This window comes from Anolis carolinensis, chromosome 4, assembly GCF_035594765.1.
Source record: "Anolis carolinensis isolate JA03-04 chromosome 4, rAnoCar3.1.pri, whole genome shotgun sequence".
NCBI lineage: Eukaryota > Metazoa > Chordata > Lepidosauria > Squamata > Dactyloidae > Anolis > Anolis carolinensis.
Genome location: NC_085844.1, coordinates 251,414,007 through 251,431,903, shown reverse-complemented (window position 1 = coordinate 251,431,903; position 17,897 = coordinate 251,414,007). Strand labels below are relative to the sequence as shown.

Here is a 17,897-nt window from a genome sequence, read left to right as displayed (position 1 = left end):
ACAGAGCATATCCAAGCTGGGCTATTTCTTAGCCAATCAGGGGCAGGTGCCAAAAGTCTGAATACCGTATATACTCGAGTATAAGCCGACCCGAATATAAGCCGAGGCACCTAATTTTACCACAAAATTGACTCCAGTATAAGCCAAGGGTGTCAAATTTCAGAAATAAAAACAGATACCAATAAAATTACATTAATTGAGGCATCAGTAGGTTAAATGTTTTTGAATATTTACATAAAACTCAAATTTAAGATAAGACTGTCCAACTCTGATCAAATCATTATTCTCATCTCCTTCAATGTAAATGTGCTTATGTATCCTTTTAATCATAATAGAGTAAAATAATACATGTAATAATAATAATAATAAAAATAATAAATACAGGAAAATAATACAAGTAATAGTAAATAGAGTAAAATAATACATTCAATAATAATACAGTAGAGTCTCATTTATCCAAGGTAAACAGGCTGACAGAAGCTTGGAAAAGCGAATATCTTGGATAATAAGGAACGATTAAGGAAAAACCTATTAAACATCCAATTAGGTTATGATTTTACAAATTAAGCACCAAAACATCATGTTATACAACAAATTTGACAGAAAGAGTAGTTCAATAAGCAGGAATGTTATGTTGTAATGACTGTATTTACGAATTTAGCACCAAAATATCATGATATATTGAAAACATTGACTAGAAAAATGTGTTGGATAATCCAGAACGTTGGATAAGCGAGTGTTGGATAAGTGAGACTCTGCTGGTAGGTCTTGTCCCAGATTTCGGAGGACATTGAGTGTCAGACCACCTGGGGAGAGGCCCTACTGGACATTACAAAGAACTCATTTCCTGGAGGAAGGAGGTCGGTTTGGACAAAGGCCACTTCTTTTCCTGGAAGTTTGAGTTACCACCTAATCCCATCACCAATTCCTGTCACCACAGTGGATAAACCCACAGGGGATAGACCCCATTCATGGAACTGATCAAGAACTATTAACCGATCCATTGTCCAAAGTCCGGTCAAAGATAATCCTGTCATCTCCACATGTATGTTCTTTGTTTTCCTGCTGCCACGCCTCCTCCTCTATCATTGGCTAGCGTCACAGGAAGTGCCGGCCTTCTCATTGGACAAAACTGTCAAGCCCTTTAGCCACACCTTCTTCTCTGTGACATCAGAGAACCTCCTTGTGAATCAGTGTGGGGCTGGGAGGCAGGGAAAGGCGGGAAATTCAAAACTAGAAATGTATAAAAAGTGTTTTCTCTGTAAATGCATGCCGGTTTATTTCTGCATCATATTGCGACCGTCATCCTGAACCAGCTGGACAGAATAAAGGCTTCAGTGCTCTCTGCTTGACAGAACTTGGGTAAGATAATCTTTTTGGACAGGGAAATTCTGATTTGCTTCTCGGAAGGCTCACCAGGTGTTGCGCAACCTTCCTTGCAGAATTCAGTGCAGGTCTCCTGTTGGATTATGGTTGTATGTGTATGAAATGTAAATCAAGTGTTTTCTGCTGTTTTGCAAGAGTGTGTGTTTCAGTAATGAAACAGTTAACAGCAGGCTAGTTTTGACTGACAGCCTGCTATGACCTATCAGACATGATTTCCGGCCTTTGGAGGTTGGAACTTCCTTCGTACTGAGGAATATGTTTCTTATCTCTCTGTGTGTGTTGAGCTGGTGCTTGCCAAGGCAAGAGGCTAAATAGAAATGCCAGCTCAGAGCAATGGCTTTTGCTGTGCTTTGTAAATATTTATTATAGATATTGAAATAAATGTTTGGACTTCAGACTACAGATGTGTTTGAGTCTGACATTGAACAGGAATTGGTGTGGCAGTCGATTGCAACCAATTCATCAGGGTGCTGGAGAAGATGATTGATGGAGCTTGAAGAAACCCACCCAGAATGCACCCTGACCCCCACGCTGTCATCTCCTTCACTAGAAGAGACCCTAAATTTTGAATTCTACTTCAGTTGTGTTTCACAAAAAAGGAGGCAACTTGTAGTCAGGGGAGAATTTTTTATTACCAAAGTAAGAGAAGCAAGCAAAGGAAACCAAATAGAGTGAGCCCTGGAGAAACAAGACTCATCTCTGTGCAAATAATGCCCCACCAAAGAAGTAGAAATTATGGCAAGATTTCCTCCTCCCTGCAAAGGACACCAAATATCCCACTGAGGTCCAGAGGAGATGAATCCAAGCCAGGGTCTCCTTCTCTGTCTCGTTCTTCCACGGAGCAGAAAATGAAAGCCAAAAGAAGGTGAACTGGAACAATAAAAGCAACCTAAGCAGGGGCAGGAGGGACCAGCAGCACTTTCTGTCTTCTTCTAGGTCTGGTCCTGTTTCTGAGGGATTGGCTTCACAATGGAATATTAGGCCATCAGAAGGAGAACATTCTACAGAGTGAGAAAGGACACAGGTGTGTTAGTTCTGCCCATGTTACACATTAAAGCCATTGTGGCATGTGATTGCCAGACCCCACTTTTGTAGTCCTCAGCTTGTCAACCCGAAGTCACCCCAACTTCTTGCATTGCTTTCTTCCCAACAAGCATGTACCAAGCATAAACAGCACTACCTCCCTATAGAATGCCCTCCAGCACACCCAATCTGCTGCAACAATGGGAGAGGGATCAGGAAACACTGAGAAAGGAGTGCAGCCTATAAGATGTATGTGTTGGAGAAATTGCCTCAATACTGCCCATACTGTTTTTCACCCCAAATTAGAGCAATATAAAGGGCAGTTTCTTCTGCTTCCCTATATATTACCCAATTTGGCTTCCCTTCCTGCACTGAAGAGATAAGACATAACTTCATTCAACAATAAGGAAAACATCTCTGCAACACTCTGAGGCAGAGAGTTCCACTATTGAACAGCAATTCTTATGGTCAAGAAGTTTTTCCTAGTGTTCAGCTGGAATCTCCTTTTCTATCATAAGGGAGATTCAGTCATGTGTAAGGCTGCATCCACACTGTAGAATTAAATCTGCATGAAACTACTTTGACTGCCTTGGTTTGGTAGTATGGAGTCTTGGGAGTTGCAGTTTCACAAGCTCTTTAGACTTCTCTGACAGAGTGTTAGCACCTTACCAAACCACAACTCCAAAATTCCATAGCTTTGAGCCATATAAGTTAAAGTGGTGTCAAACTGCATTACTTTGACAGCGTAGATCCACTTGCAGCTTTTCCGGAAGTGAGAGAAGTTCTCTCCTTTCAGCTGGAACATCTATATTTTGTTCACTACCTTTTAATCTTTGTCCTGTGTATTTTAATATATGTCTTTTGTAGAAATACATTTTAATATGTTTATTTCATATAATGATTATGTGTTTATGTTGTAACTGCTGAGGAGCGACGGGTAAGAAAATAATAATAATAATAATAATAATAATAATAATAATAATAATAATAATAATAATAATTTGGGAAAATAGGCATTGACAAAATTATGATCTGCCAACTGCAAAAGGCCACCCAACTGGGATCTGCACACATCATCCGAAAATACATCACACAGTCCTAAATGCTTGGGAAGTGTTCGACTTGTGATTTTGTGAAACGAAATCCAGCATATCTATCTTGTTTGCTGTGTCATACAATAATAATAATAATAATAATAATAATAATAATAATAATAATAATAATAATAATCCTAGACACTTGGGAAGTGTTTGACTTGTGATTTTGTGATACGAAATCCAGCATATCTATCGTGTTTGCTGTGTCATAATAAAATAATATCATCATCTAGCAAAGAAACTATGGTAAGATGCCCAAAACATGCTTTTCTCTTTTCTCCATTGGAAATCTGACTTTACTCTGATCTTTTTGCAATATATTTGCATTTTTAGCCTCGATTCGTACCTCTCCTGAGGCAACATCGACATTCTTCACTCCAAGGTCTTTCATCATTGGTATCGGGAATCCAGCAGAGAGCAAAACTGGAAAAGAAAAAGTCATGTAAAGATTTTTAGGGACACATGTATGTACCTCTATGTGTGTACGTGATGGGATCACAATCATTGTATCTGCTCCTGACAGTACATATTATGCATATACAGTATGATCCCCACATCCATGCAGTTTTACTTATTCACACTTTCACTTATGCTGCATTTACACCATAGAATTAATGCGGCTTGATTCTACTTTAATTGCCATGGCTCAGTGCTATGGAATTATGGGATATGTAGTTTGTTGTGGCACCAACACAACAATGGCAGACAGGGCTAAAAATGTTGAGAGACTATAACTCCCAGGATGGCATAGCATTGAGCCATGGCTGTGAAAGTTATGCAGTGTAGGTGCAGCCTTGGGACAACCTGTAAAAGCTACAGCCCTCTATATCCATGGATAACATTAGGGTCCCTTATTATCCATTGTTAAACATATAGGAGAGTGTTTGTATGCAATCTAGATTTCTTATTATCTATCTATCTAGATAAATATTTATATTTTTCTCTATATCTAAGGATCTCAACAAATTCCATTTCTAGCCTTCAGTTTTACTGACAAGATTTTTTTTCCATTTAAATGATTTTAGATGATTTTTAACTTTTCTAAAAATTCTATATTTAATTTTATTTTAATGTTTCTATGTTGTAGGCTTTAAATCAATGATTCCCAAAGTGGGCACTACTGTCCCCTGGTGGGCACTGCAGTGATCCGGGGGGCGGTGATGGCCACAGGTGCATTTGGGGGCGATGAATAACTGTATTGCCTTTCTATTCTGAGTTCAAAAAATAGTTTCATAATTTCAAACTTCAATGTTTCTAATTTACACCTTTCTTTACTATATTTTACAAAAAAGGTAGAAACATTAATACATATATCTTTCTGTTTAATTGCTATTAAAAATTTTTAAAAATATGTTGTAGTTGGGTCAAGGGGCAGTTCTGGTACTACTGCTAGTAGGAGAAAAAGGGGTAACAGGGAACAGGTGTCTGATGAGGAACAGCAGGTAAAATGGATTCGTGAAATACTTATGGCTCCCTCTGAGGATGAAACGTTTGAAGGATTCTCCAGTGAGGAAGAGGAGATGCTAGAGGATGATGAGTTGACAGAGAGTAGAGGGACTAAGAGGTCAACTCGGGAGCAAGAGTCTGATGAGGAGAGGAAAAGAAAGAAGATCCGGGAAATACTTATGGCTCCCACGGAAGATGAAACGTTTGAGGGTTTTTCCGGGGATGATGGGTCTGGGAGCGAGATGGAGAATGCTGATTGGACTCAAGTAAGTGTGGATGATGAGCCAGCTCATGGAGCTGCATCTGGGGATTGGCAAGCCTCTCATACTTCTGGGACATGGGGAGATCTAAGTCTTGAACGGAGATGGAGGGACTGGAGGGATGAGAGGTGAGGTCCTCTAACAAGATCAAGATCAGCTGCGATTAATAAGGAAAGGGCGGAGGTCTCATCAGCATCGGACTCCGATGAGTAAGTTAAAAGTGGAGTTTGGAGAACTATTGCCTTGAAGAAGGCAAGGTGTCTTTTGGGACGTTGCTTTGTTGCTGCCTGTCTCCTTGGGTCCTGGCTGTACAGCTTCGTGTGTTCCTGTGTCTGGTCTACTTCCTGGTTTGGCGTTCCTGGCTCTTCGACTCCGGTCTGTTTCCTGACAACGACTTCGCTTGCTCCCGCTACAGCGTTCCCTGCTTTGGCACTCCGTTTGGCGGTCCGTTTGGCGTTTCTGGCTCTTCGACTCCGGTTTGTTTCCTGGTGACGACATCGTTCGCTCCCGCTTCAGCGCTCCCTGCTTTGGTGTTCCGTTTGGCATTTTTGGCTCTTGACTCCGGTTTGCTTCTTGACAATGGCTCTGGACATCCCCAGCGGTTTCTGGCTTTGCTTTAAGAGCAGTTAGCTCTTCCTAACTCTCTGTGCCACAGCATAGTGTGGCGTTTGCTTTCTGGAACATTTTGACTGTGTTTACACCAGATTATCTGGCTAGATAATCCGGATTATCTCTCTACTCCTATTTTAGTGCCTTTTTATTGCTGAAACAATTTCCTTTTGTTTATAACACTAAAGTTAAGGTTTTTTTTAGTTCAACACCTCGTTTAATAAACGTTTGTTAATACTATTTGTGCGTGTGGCACTTTAAGAGGAGTCTGTGTCTTGACAAATTAATTTCCAGGGGGCACTGAGTAATATTTTTTCTGGAAAGGGGATGGTAGGCCAAATAAGTTTGGGGACCACTGCTTTAAATTGTAATTTATATTGTTTTAGGTGTCGTGAGCAACTCTGAGTCTTGGTTAAGAGAAGAAAGTAGAGTTGAGTGTCATCTGTGCTCAGATGACACTCAACTCTATTACTCCTTTCCACCAAATTCCAAGGAAGTTCCCCGGATCCTGGACCAGTTCCTGGCAGCCATGATGGACTGGATGAGGGCTAACAAGCTGAATCTTAATCCAGACAAGACCTCCTGGTCAGTCGCAAGGCCGATCAGGGTCTAAGGTGGCAACCTGTGCTCGACGGTGGTCACACCCCTCCTTGAGGACAAAGGTCCGCAGTCTGGGGGTCCTCCTGGACTCAGTGCTGATGTTTGATGCCCAGGTGTCAGTGGTGGCCAGGAGGGCCTTCGCACAGAAAAAGCTTGTGTGCCAGCTGCGACAAGCCTGACTTGGCTACAGTAATCCATGCCTTGGTAACATCCAGATGCTACTGGTGCAAAAATCGGCAGCCAAGCTTCTAACTGGAGCTGATTACAGGGAGCGTACGACACTCCTATTAAAGCAACTCCACTGGCTGACAATAAGTTTCTGGTCCCAATTCAAGGTGCAGCTTGTGACCTACAAAGCCTTAAACTAGTGGTGCTCAACCTGTGGGCCGCAGCCCAACAGTGAGCCAAAAGAATGAAAATCCGGTCCACGAACCTTTTTGCTATATATTTATTTATTTTATTCCTGCTCTTTTCTGCAGAGCTGACCATTGTATTGGACAGACCACATCAGCTCTAGATTATTAAATATGGTTTTCTGTAGGCAAGCAGATAGCGACTAATGGATGGCGTATGTTCTGTATCAGAAACTAGAGCTGATGTGGTCTATCCAATGCAGTTTTCAGAATCAGCACCCCAAATAACCAGACCAAATCTAAAGCTGATTCATAACCCTTTTGGTACTAATGTTGGAGAGTGGCTACTGGTCAAAGTGTCCCTGGTGAAGTGTGCCCTGGTCAAAATGGTCCCTGGTCAAAAAAAGTTTGGTGCTTCCACCACCATCACAGGGAAGGCTGGTGAGGATGAGGGAAAAGGTCTTCTCGGTGGTTGCCCCCCGTCTCTGGAACACCCTCCCCAGGGAGATTAGGCAAACCCCACACTGTCCTCCTTTCACAGGGATCTGAAAACCTGTGTGTTTCAGCAAGCATTTGAGAACGACTAGTCTCTAGCTATAAATGCCCAGTCTCTAGGTCGCCATATAGTAGTGGTCCACCTTGAGTCCCCTCGGGTGAGAAAGGCGGGGTAAAAATGTTGTAAATAAATAAATAGTGGTGTGCATTCCTTGTCCCATTTCATGTCCCAGCATTCGGTATGGGCTGATCCATTTTCATCTGAGCCTTTCAAAATCGAGAGTTCAGACTTTTTTTGTTTATTTTTTTTTTGGGGGGGGGCGAAAGATCTGTTTTCTTTCAGCCCTTTTTTTTTGGTGGGAGGGGGGCTTCACCTGTAGGCTCAATGCTCCCAGGTCTACGAATGCAGATTTTGGGTCTACACATCCGAGCATCGGGTGCAGGCTTTGTGCCTATGGGTGCAGGGCTTTGGGCCTCTCCATCCAGGCCTCACAGGGCCTGCAGCTGATTGCCGAGTAAAGAGCGCTCCTTACATGACAATCGACCACAAGCCATGCGAGGCAATCGATCTGAAAAGCAGTCTTGGAGACAATACCGGCTCCCACCTGCCTTTTGTTTTGAGGTGTTTTTTTATTTCGGGGGGAGGGGTTTTTCCATTTTGTGCCATTTGAATGGACGCTAGAAAACAGAAACACGAATGAAATAAAAGGAACAAATACCGTGCACATCTCTACTATATAGTACTCAGTTCTGTATTTCATCCACTTCCCCGGCCCTATGGTACGCTGTTTGCACTATCCCTTGCACCGCCCTTTTTATAGCTTGGTGATGCCCATCTTAGTAATCCCGGCCATTGGTTTTGTTGAACTTTGTCTGGAGCTTCAAAGTATCTGTTTTTATGCTTTTCTGTTTAGTGTGTTTTTATCTGGATTGTTGCATTTTATTATGCTTTTATTTTAATAGTGCTCTTGATTTAATGGATTGTTTTTGTTTTTATGTCTTGCGGACACTCTGTCCCATACGTAAGCCACCCCGAGTCCCTTTAGGGAGATGGTGGCGGGGTAGAAGACTAAAGTTAATTTTCTTAGTTATAAAGTAGGATTTGTTGTTGTTATTATTATTATTTCAGTAGTTTCAAGCAATTCAAGCAGTTAAAATAGTGGCAGCAAAAATCTTTGAGAAGTTTCAATGGGATAGCTTATATCAATAATATCAATATTATTGATATTATTATCTTATTATTATAAGATATCAATATAATGCAGTCTGGAACTCCACTACATGGTCACTGCAGACTCACATGATGCAATTTAACTGCATCATGAGTCCACACTGACCACATAATGCAATTTCAAGCATCATTATATGGCAGTGTAGATGAGACCACTGTGAAAACCAATGCATGACCCAATTTGGAGGAAATCAGTTCAAATCCAGAGGCTCAAATAAAAGGCCCTAAGCAGGAAACAGTTTTTTCCCATTCCTTCCATCTACACACTTTCATGAATGCGCACAGTACTTACTGTTGGCATATCGTGTATATGTGTTGGCTAGGAGCTGCAGCACTGCAGAACGCATATGCCGATGCTGAAAGAAAACACATGAAATTAAATTGGATTTGAAGACTCGCCACTGACACAGATGGGGACCTGCGACAGACCGACCATTGCACGCACACAAACGTGATTCCAATGGAGAAATGAATGAATGAAGTAAATCATTTCCCATCTTACAAGAAGTGCACATGGTAGATTATTTGCCTGTGAGCATCCAAAAAAATGAAGCTTAGTTACATCACATGATAGAACCCATAAGCACTAGTATAAGCATAGGCAATTTGCATTGTTTTAAACTTTGTATATTGTATTTTATGACTATTTTATGACTATTTTATGATTGTTTTAACTGTTTTAATCATTTTAGTTTATTTTATATCAGTGTAACGGCATCAATTGCCACTTGTAAGCCGCCCTGAGTCCCCTCGGGTGAGAAGGGCGGGGTATAAATAATTGAAATAAATAAATAAAAATAGTAATCAAACAACATCAGAGATGGGATATAAGCATGTATAATAAATGTTAAGATATTGAATTGTGCAGTGTTGAAATTTCACTTATGGTTTAAAGCAAACTGTTTGTATGTGCCTGTGTACTGAACAAGTAATTCAGCATTCCAGTAGTGCAAGAGTTAAATGCATAGTGTAGAGAGTTATTGCTAGAGGGAAACTATGTGTGATTTCCGGATGTAACAGGACATTCGTCTTTGCTCTGGAATGTGGGAGGCATCAGTTTTGAGATAGTGAGTGCTTCACTCACGGCCATCAATGGAACCGGTACACTCCGGTAAAGCTATGTAAATATTGTAAATTACTTCAATAAATAAGTGCCACTAGCTTCAGCAGACAGCTGAGAAGCATGTGTTTATTTCTGCAGATTGCTAGATCATTGGAGAAGAAAGTAAATTGAGTCAGAAGCAGAATGAGTCTCAATTTAACTCTTTCTTGACAATAAGGTCTCCAAGGACACAATGGAACCATGGATTCAAATGGCAGGCAAAGAGATTCCACCTAAACATTAGGAAGAACTTAATGATAGCCAGGACTGTTCAATAGTGGAATCTGTTGCTGCCTGTGAGTCTGGTGGCATCTCTTTCACTGGAGGTTTTGGAGCAGAGGCTGGATGGGCATCTGCCCGGAGGGCTTGGGATGGGTTTGGACTGGGTGGCCTTTGGGTCTCTTCCAACTCTAGGATTTTATGATTCTACAATATTTTACTTACATCAAATACTCCAATATAAGTCCGAATCAGGGAGAGTCCAATAAGTCTGTGGAGAGGAGAAGGAAACAATGTCAAGACTTGTTGCACTCTGTGCATATTCTTTTCAGGCCAAATGCTTTCCATGTATGTAAAAATTCCTGTTTTGTAACCTGAGAAAGAGCCTGTATCAAAAACACATTAAAGTTCCAGTCATCGGAGCAGAAATCAAGATCCATTATGATGCCTTGGTTGTTGTTCATATAATGAAGGTCATTTAAAGCAAATTATATAAGTCTACACTGACCATAAGATGCAATTTCAAACTGTGTTAAATGATAATGTATGTGGGGCTGTAGTTCCATATCTAGTGATTATAAATAAGGTGCCTCCAAACCCAATTTTGCAATTACAGTAGAATCTCACTTATCCAACATTCACTTATCCAACGTTTTGGATTATCCAACACATTTTTGTAGTCAATGTTTTCAATACACCATGATATTTTGGTGCTAAATTCGTAAATACAGTAATTACTACATAGCATTACTGCGTATAGAACTACTTTTTCTGTCAAATTTGTTGTCTAACATGATGTTTTGGTGCTTAATTTGTAAAATCATAATCTAACTTGATGTTTAATAGGCTTTTCCTTAATCCCTCCTTATTATCCAACATATTTGCTTATCCAACATTCTGCCGGCCCGTTTATGTTGGATAAGTGAGACTCTACTGTAGATGACTGTGGTTATATGGTCAATTTTTAAAAATGGGAACTTCAAGCAAAACTAGTCCTATGAATCTCACCCTTTATGCAAAAATCTATTTTCCCCCAAAAATGAAGTCCTGGAACCTATTGATCAATGCTTGTTAGAGAAGAATAAATGTCAAAATGTTGACTTAGTATCTAAGTAAATCAAAGTGATTCAATGGATGTACTCTATTTGGGATTTAATGTCATAAGTGATTGCAAATGATTATGTAATACTCCATCTCCTTCCTTCCCCCTTCCAAAAACACATGCCCTTTCTCAGAGTAGGCCTATTGACAATAATGGTGCATTGCAATAAAAATAAGGGTGCTATAAACATGGAGCCAGATTATATGTCGAAGGCTTTCATGACCGGAATCACTGGTTGCTGTGAGTTTTTCGGGCTGTGTGGCCATGTTCCAGAAGCATTCTCTCCTGATGTTTTGCCCAGATCTATGGCAGGCATCCACAGACATTGTGAGGCGAGGTGTGATGGTGAGCTCAACCTCTGAGGATGCCTGCCATAGATGTGGGCGAAATGACAGGAGAGAATGCTTCTGAAACATGGCCATACAGTTCGGAAAACTCACCACAAGCCATGGAACCAGATTGTTATAATCTAGGCTCACTTAATAAAATAAAATATGATTTCAGAAAAGGGGATTTTAGCCAGATAACAACACTAAAAAGATTGCAATGATTTTTTTCCCCTTTCCTTTTTTTACCTTTGAGGTTCAAGGCTGAGTCTCACGTTGGTGTCATCGATAGAAATACTGACATCATAAACAGCTTTCTGTGAAAAAAAGAAGCTCAAATTAGCACAAAAGTTGGGTATTTCTTGGACTTTCTGAAGCAGTAGGTTTGCAACCACAGCGGACAGGACACTAGATCAAGGGTGGATCTGCACTGTAGAATTGATTCAGTTTGATGCCACTTTAACGTCCATGGCTCAATGCTATGGGACACTGGGAATTGTGATTTGGTGAGTTACCAGCACTCTTTGGCAGGGAAGGTTTAAGACGCCTTGACACACTATAAGTTCCAGGATTCAGTAGTACTGAGTTGTGACAGAAAGGGATTGGACTGGATGGTCTCTGGAGGTCCCTTCCAACTCTAGGATTCTGTGATTCTCTAATCATAAAATTTTGGGACCGTATTGACATTTCACTGTGGAGGCACAATTTATATTAACGGGAGGTTATGGGGAGGCTGACAAAAGAGCCTGCAATTACTGCTGTTTATAGATTGTAGGGTCTATAATTATAGAATCAGAGAATCCTAGATTTGGAAGAGACCTCCAAGGGCCATCCAGTCCACCCGCTGTTTTGCCATGTGGGGAGACACAGTCCAAGCCCTCTTGACAGATGGCCATCCAGCCTCTGCTTAAAACCTTCCAGTGAAGGAGACTCCAGTACTTATCCAATTTGAGCCTCCTTGTGGAGAGAAAAAGCAAGCTATAAATAAACACAATAATAAACATAACATAAACAATCAGTGCTGACAAAATTATCACCTGTCAGCTGCAAAAGGCCACTCTACTCAGATCTGCATGCATTATTCTGTCGGGCCGTAGCACAGCTGATTAATCGGCAGCAGCAATACATCACTGCAGACCAAAAGGTTGCAAGTTCAAAGCCTGTGTCGGATTGAGCACCCGACTGTTTAGTAGCCTAGCTTACTGTCCACCTAAGCAGTTGTCAAACAGCTGCAGCTGTGAGTAGAGAATCACAGAATCATAGAATCATAGAATAGTAGAGTTGGAAGAGACCTCATGGGCCATCCAGTCCAACCCCATTCTGCCAAGAAGCAGGAAATCGCATTCAAAGCACCCCCGACAGATGGCCATCCAGCTTCTGTTTAAAAGCCTCCAAAGAAGGAGCCTCTACCACAGTCCGGGGGAGAGAGTTCCACTGCCGAACAGCCCTCACAGTGAAGAAGTTGTTCCTGATGTTCAGGTGGAATCTCCTTTCCTGTAGTTTGAAGCCATTGAGAAATTAGGGACCTCTTAAGAAGGGAGGTAATTTAATTTACGACACCATAAAACTGCCGGTGATCAAAGAGCAAGGAGGAAAGATATGATCCAAAGGGACTCGGCATCATAGTGGATGTAACAACAGCTCCCCCTGTGGCCAGAATCGAACACAACCTCCTGAAGCCAGAAGTTGGAAAATGTCAAATTAGTTCTATTTGTGTTTGTATGTGTTGTATGTCTAATAATGGCATTGAATGTTTGCCATGTATATGTGCATTGTGATCCCGCTGAGTTCCCTTTGGGCTGAGAAGGGCGGGATATAAATACTGCAAATAAATAAATAAATAAATAAATAAATATTTGCTGATACATCACACAGTCCTAGACACTTGGGAAGCGTCCTATGTGAGATCCAGTACAAAAGCCAGCATAGTGATCTTATTTACTGTGTGCTAATCTCGTTGTGCATCAAATAATAATAATAATAATAATAATAATAATAATAATAATAATAATAATAATAATAATAAGGAGAAGACCTGGCTATGGCTCATGAATGGGACCCTGAAGAAGGAGACAGAAGGCCTGATCCTTGCAGCCCAGGAGCAAGACATCAGGACAAAGGCAATTCAGGCCAAGATCGAAAAATCAGCTGATGACCCAAAATGCAGACTCTGCAAGGAAACCGACGAAACCATTGATCATATCCTCAGCTGCTGTAAGAAAATCGCACAGACAGACTACAAACAGAGGCACAACTATGTGGCCCAAATGATTCATTGGAACTTATGCCTCAAGTACCACCTCCCAGCAGCAAAGAACTGGTGGGATCACCAAGTATTGGAAAATGAACATGCAAAGATACTGTGGGACTTCTGAATCCAGACTGACAAAGTTCTGGAACACAACACACCAGACATCACAGTTGTGGAAAAGAAAAAGGTTTGGATCATTGATGTTGCCATCCCAGGTGACAGTCACATTGACGAAAAACAACAGGAAAAACTCAGCCGCTCTCAGGACCTCAAGATGGAACTTCAAAGACTCTGGCAGAAACCAATGCAGGTGGTCCCGGTGGTGATGGGCACACTGGGTGCCATGCCAAAAGATCTCAGCCGGCATTTGGAAACAATAGACATTGACAAAATCACGATCTGCCAACTGCAAAAGGCCACCCTACTGGGATCTGCACGCATCATCCGAAAATACATCACACAGTCCTAGACACTTGGGAAGTGTTCGACTTGTGAGTTTGTGATATGAAATCCAGCATGTCTATCTTGTTTGCTGTGTCATAATAAAATAAGAAGAAGAAGAAGAAGAAGAAGAAGAAGAAGAAGAAGAAGAAGAAGAAGAAGAAGAAGTCCTTTACAAAACATCATGAGCACAGTTGGTCTCCTTATCACCACTATCCTACCTAAAGGTAGGATTCTTCAATCAATTTTGTCATATAGTGAAGGAAAACAACTTGAGGCTGAGACACAAAGCTATGGATTCCACCTGAATATTAAGAAGGATATTAAGGAGAATCTCCAGATGGTAAGAGCTGTTTGACAATGGAAGACCCTGCCACAGCATCCAGTAGAGTCTCCTTAAGCAGAGGCTGGATGGATATCCGTAAGGAGGGCTTGGACTGTGTTTTCTTACATTGCAGAAGCAGGTTGGATTTGATGGCCTTTGGGGGTCCTTTCAAACTCTAGAGGAATATAGAGCACTTGGGGTCTATTGAAGTCTCCTTCTTGAAATGTTTTGGAACAGAGGCTGAATGGCCTACCAGTCGGAACAGCTTAAATTATATATTCCTGAATGACAGAATGGAGATGAGCTGGATGCCTTTAGAGGACTCTTTCACATCTAAGATTCTATGATTCACCTGAATATTGGGGAGAGCTCTCCATGAATGGAATCTGTTGCTTCCTGAGAGTCCAATGGAGTCTCTTTCTCTAGAGGTTTTAAGCAGAGGCTGAATGGCCATCTATTGGGAGGTCTTGGATGGTGCCTTCCTATCTGGCAGAAGAGGAGTGGACTGGACTGGAAGGCTTCAGGTGGTATCTTCAAACTCTGGGATTCTAGGTTCCTTAGGATTTTCATTTGGGTCTTTAAAGATAATCTTCCATCCACCTCTCTGACTTTTCTCCTCCATTCCCAGCTCCCTAAGTCATTCCTCATAGTGCTTTATAGCCATTTTTGACCATATTGAGCCTCCTCTGAGGACATTCTGAGGCCTATTGAATGCTGACCCCAAACAGGCCTCACGGGCCCAATACTCACCATTTTAAAGGTACAGAAGTGCTTATTTGGGGGCCTTGGGCGAGACCCATAGACCCTGAGCTCCATTTCCTGATAAGCTTTGATTGACCCTGTGGTCATGGAAAGCATTGGAGCTCTATGGGAGATATGTAGGGAGGTGATGTGGGCATTCTAGAAGAAAAAAGAGAATAAAGTAATATATAAAGATCTAATCTGGAATATATTCTGCAGAGAACTGCTATGGAGAAAACTGCATCTGCCCAGTAGAATAAATGCACTTTGGCACCACTTGAACTGCCCTGACTCAAAGCTATGGGATTCGTGGAGTTGTTGTTTGGTGAGGGTCCAGCACTCTTTGGCAAAGAAGTCTAAAGATCTTATGAAACTACAAGTCCCAGGGCTTCATGGCATTGAGTCATGGAAGTTCAAGTGGTGCCAAACTGCATTAATTCCTCAATGTAGATGCATCCCTGGCCCTCATTTTACAGATGATTTGGATGTAGGATGGAAGGACAAACTTTGTTATTACTGAAGCAAATTGAGACACTGTTGTGGCTAATTTTGAAACTATATGGTATTCCTTCATCACATTTGCCTCAGAAATTAATTTCATCTTGAAACTCAAATGAATCCTTTACTTGGATACAGGAGTTAAGCAGCTTATTCAAGGCCTTCCTGTAGGTATTTGGCACATGAATGCCAGCTATTAGAGATGTGCACAAATTTTTTTCCTTCTTTTCCTTCATGCTATTGTTTCGTTTTGACTGTTCATCAACACAAAACGAATGGTGACATTTTTGTAGGAAACGAGAGGCGATGCAAAAATGAAAGCTGCAGTCATCGTGCTTGCTTTTGTTTTACTTTCATGCTGACAATACATCTGATGTGTACCAATGGGTATTAATATTCATATTAATAAGCATAGTTACTCTGGGACCCTAAGCTGACCCTGGGAGAGGAAAACCTTCCCATTGCATTGGATGTGGACCAATGGGTCTTAATAATGATATTCATATTCATATTAATAGCATAGTAGTTACTCTGGGACCCTAAGCTGAGCCTGGGAGAAGAAAGCCTTCCCATTGCATCAGATGTGGACCAATGGGTCTTAATAATAATATTCATATTCATATTAATAGCATAGTAGTTACTCTGGGACCCTAAGCTGAGCCTGGGAGAGGAAAACCTTCCCATTGCATTGGATGTGGACCAATGGGTCTTAATAATAATATTCATATTCATATTCATAAAGATAGTTATTCTGGGACCCTAAGCTGAATCTGAGAGAGGAGTGCCTCCCCATGACAGCTGATGTGTGCCAATGGGTGTTAATAATATTTATTTATTTAATTATTTAATATAATTATTTAATAATTTAATATAATAATATTAATATTAATAATAATAACAGTAGTACTCTGGAGAAGAACCAAACGTTTTAAAAGTTGGTGGGCTAAAAGTGGTCAAAATGCCCTCCTTGTGTGGTGATTTTCACCCCTCTAGGCCAAAAACTGTGTGTGTGTGTGGGGGGGGAGGGAGTGAGCCTCAGAAGCCCTCCCATTGCAGCCAATGGCCCGAAAATTTTCATTTTTTCATAAGCCAGACGAAAATGTGTGTCGTATAGGCCTCCCATTTTTGTTAGTGGGACACAAATACGATAATGAGACAACATGAATGAAACTACACAAAACAAACAGCAATTCCACACAAATGCACAACACTATCAGCTATACATAATGAAGTGGCTGTCAAACCTGAACTGAGAGGTGGAAAATCTTTCAATCTGCAAATATTATTAGGTAATACATATTACATTGGGACCCCATTCATTTTAATCTAAGACACATTTCCCACTTGAGATAAGTTAATTTAACTCTGACCATAATATTGCCCGAAATCTGTTGAGAAACTTACCGCAGGCATCGAAAAGTCAGGCATGGATTCCATTTGTTTTTGGAAATTTTCAACCTTAGAAAAAATGGACAAGAAACAGATTAGAAATGGGATGAAGGTGGTCTTCCTTTGTTTGTTTGTTGTCTGTTGTTTTATTTACTCAACTGGGAGTACATCTCTACTGTAGAATTAATGCAATTCAACTATCCTTTTACAGCCATGGCTCAATGCGATGGGTCCTGGAACTGTAGTTTTACAAGCTCTTTAATCTTTTATGCCAGAAAGTGCTGGTGCTTTGTCAAACTACAATTTGGACTCCATAGCATTAGGCCATGGCAGTTAAAAGTGGTGTCAACCGCATTCATTCTACAGTGCAGATGTACCCTTAGAGTCCATAAACCAGTTGTCAAGGCATAACTCAGCCTCTTCAGAGCTGGTGTGATGAATAAATGATGAGTGGGTTGAATGAAATGGCATGAAAGGTGTTTGGTTGGGGCCTATATAGCCTAAAGATGCCACTCTAAGAAATGGGGCCTGGAAAACTACAAAAAGGGAATTCATGAATTGTAATTAAAAGTTGCTGATGAAAACTGCTGACACTGACGACCAAATTAAATTAACTCTTGGTGGAAAACAACATGTTTACATTGTTAATGTGCGATTTGTGTATTGGTAGTGTTTAAATGAAATTTGTGTCTTGCCTATATTGCATACTGATTGCATCATCCAGAGTGTACTATAGTCTGGAAAGAGTTAATTACTAAGAAGCTGTGATTACCTTGATGTGTGGCTGGAATCAGGGAGTGTCCAGACACAAGTATGTGTGCATTACTGATTGCGTTCAGTTCTGAGTTGAGTCGAGTGCTATCTGCCTAGAGTAAGAATCAAGTCCTGTGTTCGTCCATTGTCTGCAAGCTTGTTTGTCTTGATTATTACTGCTTACAGTGAAAGTTTGTATATAGTTTTACTAAAGTCTCGGTTGTCACTTCATTCTGTGTTCCACTGATTC

At 40.9% G+C, this 17,897-nt stretch overlaps 1 protein-coding gene across 1 annotated transcript; it reads right to left on the bottom strand.

Annotated features, from left to right (window-relative positions):
• Positions 1-1,464: 1,464 nt before the first annotated feature.
• On the bottom strand, positions 1,465-17,176 carry LOC107983563 (uncharacterized). Its single transcript, XM_016997588.2, has 7 exons — positions 16,910-17,176; positions 15,017-15,166; positions 11,499-11,566; positions 10,047-10,092; positions 8,793-8,856; positions 3,853-3,929; positions 1,465-2,387 (listed from the first exon to the last, which is right to left on the bottom strand). Exons 1-7 carry the CDS (start codon positions 16,940-16,942, stop codon positions 2,364-2,366), a joined length of 462 nt encoding a protein of 153 aa, XP_016853077.2. The 5' UTR covers positions 16,943-17,176; the 3' UTR covers positions 1,465-2,363.
• Between the last annotated feature and the right edge of the window lie 721 nt (positions 17,177-17,897).

What these genes read in the sequence shown, in the direction of transcription:
- LOC107983563 (XM_016997588.2), bottom strand. Translation starts at nt 16,942, where the DNA reads ATGGAATCCATGCCTGACTTTTCGATGCCTGCG. An exon ending in CTCAGCCTTGAACCTCAAAG is followed by an intron (nt 10,093 to 11,498) that starts GTAAAAAAAGGA and finishes TCCTCTCCACAG; the next exon opens with ACTTATTGGACTCTCCCTGA. An exon ending in ATATACACGATATGCCAACA is followed by an intron (nt 3,930 to 8,792) that starts GTAAGTACTGTG and finishes TTTCTTTTCCAG; the next exon opens with TTTTGCTCTCTGCTGGATTC.